This window comes from Vigna radiata, chromosome 8 (genome assembly GCF_000741045.1).
Source record: "Vigna radiata var. radiata cultivar VC1973A chromosome 8, Vradiata_ver6, whole genome shotgun sequence".
Taxonomy (NCBI): domain Eukaryota; kingdom Viridiplantae; phylum Streptophyta; class Magnoliopsida; order Fabales; family Fabaceae; genus Vigna; species Vigna radiata.
Window position 1 is genome coordinate 39,536,359 of NC_028358.1, and position 9,857 is coordinate 39,546,215.

At 32.7% G+C, this 9,857-nt stretch overlaps 1 protein-coding gene across 1 annotated transcript; it reads right to left on the minus strand.

Moving 5' to 3' along the window:
* Positions 1-4,943: 4,943 nt before the first annotated feature.
* Positions 4,944-7,352, minus strand: LOC106769655 (30 kDa ribonucleoprotein, chloroplastic-like). The gene is made up of 5 exons (XM_014655363.2): positions 6,874-7,352; positions 6,668-6,769; positions 5,791-6,114; positions 5,288-5,385; positions 4,944-5,154 (listed from the first exon to the last, which is right to left on the minus strand). The coding sequence occupies exons 1-4, from the start codon at positions 7,213-7,215 to the stop codon at positions 5,326-5,328; spliced, it is 828 nt and encodes a 275-aa protein (XP_014510849.1). The 5' UTR covers positions 7,216-7,352; the 3' UTR covers positions 4,944-5,154; positions 5,288-5,325.
* Positions 7,353-9,857: the final 2,505 nt, after the last annotated feature.

Consider the following 9,857-nt stretch of genomic DNA (forward strand, 5'->3'; position numbering starts at 1 on the left):
TATATATATATATATATATATATATATATATTTTGTCTTCCTCTTATTCTTTAGGTTGAAATTAAATCATTGTAAAATTTATATTTTCTTTCAGACTGAATATTCAAAGCACATATCGTTGCTTGTAAAGATTTTAGAAGGTTTAGTTTTTAGAAGTTATATCAAAGATAAAGTTCTTCATAATGAAGAGGTACATATTGTTCGAGTCAATGTTTTACTATTATTTTTTTCTTCTCCTACTCTCCGATTTTCCTTTACAAGCTTATATTGATGAAATTTTGTGTTAATAAAAGTATTCAATTAGTAATGCGTGAATGATATTAAAAGGCTAGTTCTTTGAAAATTGAGTACACTTTGTAGATAATTGATGCAGCAAATGAGGTTATTGACAGTGTTGATAAAGAAGAGTTAGCAAAAAATTTTTGCACTAAAGCATGATCCAGGAGATGAGGAAGTAAAGGTGCTTATCTATGTTCCCTATCCTTTTAATTATCCCTGCCACTGACATAGCATGTGAGTGTTGTTTGTTCAGAGCATTTTTCAATATTACATGATTAGTTGTGATTTTGGCACTTGGATAGGAAATTGAAAACGAACATTTATACCCTGATAATGTATAAAGTAGTTAACTGAGAGAGATGCACAGACATTGGTATTGAAGAAAGAATAGAGGAAAAATATTGAAACTAAAGTGCCACAAATTTGTTTTCATAGACAAAAGACTCAAAGATGGTATCTTTGAATTGTCTTTATTTTGAAGCATGTAGAGTTGTAAGTGATTAGGGGTCTCACTTTATTCAACATACTGATGGAGTAAAACATCTACACACACTAAATAAGTTTAGTGCTGATACTCCAAAGTCCAAACGAAACCAGCATGAAAGAAAAATGCATAAAAGCAATGATAAACTCATAAAAACAACAAAAAACAGAGGCATGAGCTTAGGTTAACTAAACCTATTTCATAATACCCAAATGAACTAGTACTCTTCAGCAGGCAAAGGTTGATAAGGAGGAGGCTCAATTGGGATAGCAACGAATTCATATTTATTTGTTTGCAGCGAAGATGAATAATGTGGTGCAATAGTGCTCAAGAAGCCTTAGGAATTCATATTACTGGTAATAATATTCAGTGACTTAAAGCATAGATTACTACACTACTTTTAACCCTAAAATATCAATTCACCAATACATACATGAATCAACTTATAATTGTAGATATACATTAGTTTGTGATCTTCTTGATGAACCTACACTTCGGTTCAACTACATGGACGATCCTGTTCTTTATCGTTCTACGGTTGGTGCTTTACAATATGTTACTATTACAAAAGCCTAGAATAAGTTAGTGTGAACAAGGTCTGTCGTGACCTAGCCTTTATTGGACCACTAGAACGCTGTCAAACGAAAACTTTATTGGACAACTTTCGCCTATGACTCTCTTCAATGGGTATTACACTTTAAATGCTTATTGCAATAAAAGAAAGTGCACAAGAAAACAGTTACCTCTTGCACGAAAGGGATGATTCTTGACACCCTACCTCCACAACGACCTCCCTACACCACGACAGCCAAAGAATGTGCAGGAATCCCTCAACCGAAGCACTAATCGCCCAACCACAGTACCAATCGCCTCTGCTCAGGACACCAACGTCCTCACCACACCGTCAATGGCCCACACCCTTCACGTCAATGACCCAAATGCACCTTCGCTGACGAAAAACACGAGAGCAGCTTTGCCGAGGAAGAACCACGTCCAACTTTAGGAGTGAAGAAAGCGCTATTAGGTTTTTACAGCACTGGACGAAGTAATTCGACGAGAGGGAAATCCCAAATTGTTATCTGAATTCATGGAACACCTTACCGACGGCCTAAGGTCCTTCGGTATTTAAAATCACCAAAGCTTTACCAACGACTCTAAGGCCTTCGGTAAAAGTCTGCCGGTAATTAGCGCTTTTACTGTAGTGCGGTAGGCTTCGTTTTAACACCAAGAGGGGGGGGGTGAATTGGTGAGTTTTCAAAATCAGAGTCTTTTCACAATCTTTATAAAACTTACAAACTTTCTTGAATTGCAAGTAATAGAAAATTAAGTGCAGCGGAAAAACAAAGTTGACTACCAGAATTGTAAAGTCGACTGAATATAAAAGAGTAGGGATAGAGAATTCAAACACAAGTTTTTATATTGGTTCGGCCTCAATGGCTACATCCAGTGTCCTTCCAATGCCAGGAAGAAAATGCACTATAATGGTCAAGGTTTTTACAGCAAGGCTTTTATAGAAGACCTCCACGTCAAAAATATAAAACACCTCTCTAACCCTCTAACCAAAATATAGGCAGCAACAATACAACAAGACTTGTAGCAAGATATCCCCTCTCATGCAATCTGCAACCCACTTTGAACAATCCTCAAAGTGTACCAGACTCCACGAGTCCAACCCTTGTAGTCACAACAGGTAACAACAATTACCACGGATGCCAACAAGAATCTTGATCAACCTAGAAGTACCTCAATGTGCAGATACTGATCAAGCAGTGTGTGCAACACAATTCTCCTTTAGAAACTCCTCAAAGAAAGATCACAATCATCTTCTTGATGAGTTCATGGAGCAAAATTCCTTCAAAGAACAATCTAAAACAGAATACGAAAGTGTTAGATTTTCCAAAAGTTCTTTGAAACAACTCAGGTCTCGTCTATTTATAGATTTCTATAAACCAGACTCTCCTGTAGTCGATTATACTACTAATACAGTCGACTGAATTAAATCAGTTATAACAGTTAAGACGCAATAGTAGTATTTCAGTCAAACCAATTAACTTCGTAGTCAAAGCAGTTGACTATCATTCATTGCTCAACTAACTTTTAAAAATATAGTCGTTATTGTTCATGAGCACAACAAAATTTCAAACCAAGCAACTAATGCAGTCGAATGCATGGCGTATATAGTCGACTTCAACATGTCAGAATATTTCAAAAATTTTTCCTTTACAAAATCTCACATAGCACTATTTCACAAAATATGTACAAAGACTTTTAGTATAGTCGATTCAATTTATAATAAAGTCAACTTTACTCTCAGCTTTGTCACACAGTTTTAAGTTCACAAGAGTGCATCTGGTTTTCATCTATCAAAACATGTGAAATGCATTCAGATATGATATAACATGTATAAGCATAGTAAATATGCATTCACATATCAATAGACACACATAAACATGTTCAAAAAGATATCAATCAATAAGTACAAAACATGCAAAACATCAACAACGTATGTGGTATTAATAAATGTGTTGCCATCATAAAAAACCAGAGTGATATAGATATTGTGTTGTCAACAATCTCAACATAAAACACATCAGTCATTCAATTTTAATGCACAATGTCAAGCGTCTGAGACCACTTAACGGTTAGGGTAAAATTGACTCATTTTTACAAAAAATAAGACTCAAGTGAGATAGTTGCAAAAATAAAAACTGAACTGAAATAACCATACAAAAATGAGAACCAATCGAAAGTTTAAACCTATATTTTTTTTAAGAAAGAAAATAAAAAAGAATTAAAAATAAATGTTTATAATAGTTTTTTTTGTCTTAATATATATATACTACTCCAAGTATTAAAATTGCATAAATAAGCAAATATTCCTTTTAAATTTGATTTTTCTGTAAAACATTTCTTTTTATATTTAATCCATCTATCGAAATGTTATTTCTTTTATTTATTATTAGTTTGTTAGATTTATGATAGTTCGTATGTCTAAAAGTACATGGCTTTACAGTAAATCTTTACAAAATATTAGAGTTGTCAAAATAGATACAATTTATGGGCTAATCCGGCCTACTACGGATTCGAATCGGATTTAAAAAAATTATATTTTTGCTATACTGGTCATATTTAAACTCGACTCATTCGGTTGAATCCGTGATTGACCAAGTTGGTCCACCAACCCACTACCTAATTTTATTTTATTAAAATTTAATTTTAATTTTATAAAAAATATTTGTTATTTTTTTTAAAAAAAAATTATTTAAATTCCTTATTTTCAAAACTAATTAAACACCTCATGTTTAGAGTGAATTTGGGAGTTAAATTTGTTTAGATTTGAATTATAGAAATTTTTAATTTTTTATTTTAAAAAATTATAATTTAATGAATCAGTGAACCAAGTGGTTCACGTTGAGTTAAAATTTTTCTGACTCACTAAGAAATGAATCAGTGTAAACTGACTCACTAAATGATCAATCTATGATAGACCAGACCGGATCGCACCGAATAACCCATTTTGACAACACTACATATATAAATGTGCTTAAACAGAAGGTTATAAGAACTTTTAGTACACAACATACTCTAAAATCGATTATAGTACTTCAACTAATTTAAGCTTAAAAACGATTATAGTACTTCAACTAATTTAAGCTTAACAGCTGATTTTAAGGCAGTTGTTCAGTCTCTCACCAAAGTCACTTTCTGTTAATTGATTCATCTTTCCTATTTAACGTTGAAAAAGGTGAAATTAATTCTATGATGTAAAATTAAAAACAAATTTGAAAGAATTCACATCTTAAAAGGTGGCATTGTAAAAGTTCTCTCCTGCTAGTGTTTTCTTATGCTTAATTATATCCAAATCACAAACTAAATACTGGTTCAGCTTTAAAGTAAAAAGAAAAGAAGTTGGGCGGCATACGCTTTAATAATAATGATTCTGACTACAAAACTAAAACTGTCATAAATTGCAGGAAGAAAAAATTTTCTAAACTAAAATTGTCTCGTATATAATTAGAAATCAATTTTAAAATGGTATAAAATCTTTCACAATATCTACTCTAAAAGCTAACTTTAGCATATTCCGATTAACCTGTTCTATTTTTTCGTTCATTTTTTCATCTTTTGCCTCAAGTACTTAACCAAATAATAGAAAATTGTGAGGGAAGTTGGAACAGGGTAAGCGATAATAATCAAGACATCAACTTCTATAGAAAATTGTGACTACAAATCAGTTTGAAATGACAACCAAATTTGTAACATTCAACTTCTATACAAGAGGCAGGGATGCGCTTTCCACGACAAAGAAACTGGTCAGATATTACCACTGTGTTCAGATATTATCACTGTGTTGACCAGTACTTCTTGAATCCGTAAAAACTCCCAACTACCTGTTATGTCAAACATTATCAGAAGCTTAGAACATTCATCACAAGACAATGTACTGCAGTAAGAAATATCATGATCATAAGATGTTATTATTGCATCAGGACACACATGTATTGAGAAGAGCACATGTATTACCAAAATCCTCTCTTTTAGATACGGATGAGTTTAAATCTTCAAAACCTCTTGGGCTTCGAGTCTGCTAATGAGACTCGTATAGCTCTACCATTCAAATCCTGCAAAACACAGTCTTGGGTTTAAATATGTAACTGATAATGATCCAATGAGAAAAAGGTCTATACAGCTACTAATATTAAAATGGGTTTAAAAGGATCTATTTAACCCACTTATTAAGATGAAATATCGTAGACATTTGTGCACGGCAGAGATATCTGCTTGAATTCCAAAATGGAGATTTTTCAAACAAAGTGCATGCAGGAAGATTAACTTCTCTGATCTGAAACGCTTCTTATCTAAAATCTAAATATTCCGTGCCCATATGACTTTAAAATGTGAATTGCGAAAAAGAAAAGGCACAACTTTGTTTTTATGAGTCTTCTAAACAAATGATGATATATGGAAGAAAAAGCAAACTAAAAATATCTCACACACACACTACTCTTCAGGATTAGCACGCTTACCACACCATCCAAGGACTCAATTGCACTGCTGACTTCATCGGCACTACTGTAAGTCACAAATCCAAAGCCTTTTGATCGTCCACTGTCCCTGTCATAGACTACCCTTGCTTCCACGACATTTCCCTGTTCCCGAAACAATGACTCCAATGCTACATGGTCAACACCCCAAGCAAGATTACCCACATGGACTTTGTTTTTATTATCTGAAAAATCACCACCACCTCCACCACCACCACCTCTGTTAGAACTTCTAAGACGAGATGAACTCTCATTCCGAGCAGGGGGTGGCCCAGCATTCACTCTAAGGGCCCTTCCATCCAGTTCCTATGAATTAACCAAAGATTCATTCCTTAGACATGATAAAGAAATGAACAAAGATACATGGCGGTGACAGATGAAAAATACATTCACATTTCAAACCAGACAAATTCAATCTCAAACAACACTGTTTAGTTATGCTTTTAGTCACCTTAACCACTAGCTTGTTGTATTACAAGAAAATTGCTGTTTGTATAACAAACCAATACCGATACATTGTTTCAATTGTAATCACCAAAATCAGTTCTGCAGTCAATAAAACAAATTTTAAGTGAAATTTGTATGCCGATGGTAAATAGAGTTGATTCTGGGATTGAGAGCCACCAAGAGATTGTCTGGCTGGTTTCATAGTTTAAATGCAAAATTGATTACCAACTCCAATGAAAATCAAAAACTAACTCCACTTTACCAATCAAACAAAAAAGTAATTCTTCCAAACACAAATCAATTTTATCAACCTCATTTCTCACAACATCACCAATCTAAAAAGAACCAGAGAAACGCTAACCCTTCAAACAAAAACCATCTTCATCAAAAAACAGCCAAACTATAAACTCACATATCCATTGAACTGCTGAACAGCCGCTTCAACCTCCTCAACCGTAGACATTGTCACAAACCCAAACCCCCTGCTTCTCCCAGTCGTCTTATCATAAATCACCTGCCCAAAACAGAAAACAAGTCACGACCCATTTCAATTCTGCCCAAAGGGCTACGGTAAAACCCCTCAAAAACCCAAATTTGCAACCGAAACATAAACATCACCTCGACCACCTCCACAATCCCAACACTTTCGAAGAGCTCTGCGAGCTGCGCACTGTCAACACTGAACGGAAGGTTGCCAACAAAGAGCTTAAGGTCGGGGGAGAAGCCCTGGGCGGCGGCAAAGGTGTCCTCTTGCTGGTCGTAGTCGGAGGAGAGGGCGACGCGGGGAAGGAAGCGAGAGGAGAGGGAGAAAGTGGGTTTGAGGAAAACGGTAGAAATGGAGATGGGTTTGGCGTTAGGGGTGAGGGAGAGAGAAGAAGAGAAGCATTTGGGAGAAGAGAGAGGATGCTGTGTTCTGAGAGTGAGAGTTGAGAGTGCAAGAGATGTTGCAGAGGTAGACATTGTTACAGATAAGGTTTTGTAAGGAAGGAGAAGAAGTAGGGTTTATGAAGGAATGGGAGAGTTTAGGTGAGTGAGGAGTGTTATATTTATGGGCAAGAAAGAAGAAAGAGCATACTGATAAGGTTTATTCATCATCCATTTACTACTCTATCCTTCGTCTTTTTCACTCTGCCTGAGACAGATATTTTCTTCTTCCTTCTAAAACCTTTAAGTATTTTGTGGGAATTGAAATATATGTCGACGTGGACATGCTAACGTTCAGATATTTTGGGTATGTTGAGGAGTTATTGGGCTTGGGTGTTGAGCCCAAATAGAAGTAATTGAAAAATTGATCCATTAATATTAAAGTGAAAATGGGGAAGTGAGATTTTGTTGTTTTGTTCCAAGTAGGGCGAAACCAAAGCTGGATTTGTTCCTTTTGGCAAGTGGGTTTGGTCACAAAATCATTTTCTGCAGACAGGTCACTCGACCCATCTGCCTTTCTCCCATAACTCACTATTGTCTTTTCCACAATCACATAACTTCTCTTTTCTTTCTTTCCATCCTTAACTATCCTCACTTAGTAAACCTGTTATATGTAATTTAAATTAATAAAAATCATAAAATTAGGACAGTTTCTAAGATAAAATTTTCATCTTATTTATACTATAATTTATCCCATCTTAATAAAAGAGTTAATCAATCTTACGGAGTTCATTTATAAAATAAGATTTATATCTTACATATTATAATTTAGTTAAATGTAATGAAAAAATCACACAACTTTAACCATAGTTATATGTATAATTATTATAATTATATATAGGTTATTGGATACAATGCTATCAAGAATTATCTTAACATCAACTTTTACAATAGTATATAATAATAATAATAATAATAATATAATATATTATTTACGTTTTGTTCTCTTTCACTTGCTTTTTAAGACATTAGTGGTTCAATTATTTTGCATGCCAATAATTCTGCTCCTTCTTCATGAATAGGCAGCAGGGGCAGCATTCATACTTTGTTTAAATTCAAATAACTCTTGTCTTTTTTCATGAATCTCACAATCTCCATTTTTACCTTTATCTTGAATTTCTTCTCTTCTGCAGCCAACACCACAAACCTCAGTTTTTTAATCCTCTGTTTGAAGCGTTGAGGCATTTGTTGGGGTTCTACTGCATAATATTTCTTTAATCTTACTGATTTAATCACATGACTTAAAATTAGTTTCAACCGGAGAAGCCTGTAACGTATATTTTCAATTGCCATGATAAGGAAATGGTACCTGTGGGCCAATTTCGATGCTTTCGGCTGCCTTATTTTTAAGATGATTTTAAGTTGATGATTTAAGGGGATGAAATCACTAATGCTATATGTAAAATATCAATGTTGAAACTTTAAAAATACAAAAAATAAAAATAAAAATTAAGAACTTTGATTATATAAAATTACATTAAAATCATAAGGGAAATAATGTGTTTGTACATCATAATTAACTTTTTCAAATATATATATATATATATATATATATATATATATATATATATATATATATATATATATATATATATATTTCAAATTCATAAAAATATTATCATCTAAGAAAAGATTCCATCAATATTATACTATTCTATATAAATAGAATATCCATGTGATGAATTGCTTAGCAATCTTATAACTACCTTTTTTTTATAATTATGATATATATATATATATATATATATATATATATATATATATATATATATATATATATATATATATATATATAATATGCTTCAATCATTAAGTTGACTTTAACTGATGCCACCAATTATGTATATTGGCTTGTAGACTCAGAAAGAAAATGATGAACCCTTTCGCAATCATATGCATGTACAAGAAGCTAAAGAACTTGATAATCACGTTTTTTGACTCCAAAAGCAAGAACTCTTCATTCTACTCAGAATTAAAGTTTAAAAATTAAGATTTAAGGTTTGAAACAAATTATACATAAGATTTGATTTGTAGATAAAAAAAGAATTAAAAGACCAAGTAAAATTTAAAATTTAGCCTACTAATCTATTGATAGTAGAAAGTTAAATTGAAAACATCTCAAGACAAAAACTCCACCAAAGAGTGTAACCTATTTATGCTCCTAAGTTTGGGTTATTTTAATTTGGAGATTACATTGAACCCTGTACTAATTATAATTTATTTTCTTAACTTAATATTAATATATGTAACATGCTTAATTATCTTTATTCATGAAATAATACCTAGAAATCTGGTCTTCGGACTCCTTTTGTTGGACATCTAAAAAGATACGTGCAGTGGTCAAATATATTATAAGCTGGCACACTCTTTCTGTTATGCAGTGCTTAAATATGAAGAAAGTGGTACGTCATCTAAATTTAATATATAAGTTTTAAAAGACAATTGCATCATTTTAATTCTATATGTATCTCAGGAAACTATGCACTCATGTTTTTTGTATGTGGTATATCTACAATTTATGATATCATATATAATTAAAATATTTTTCAGCTTGTTTAAAGTATGTCTGGGCTTCTACTACATTCACAAGACACACAAATCCTAGCAGCACTTTTTTTAAATAAAAAAAAACAAAAAGATAAAAAGATATATACAATCAAGTCAAACTTAATCAGTTT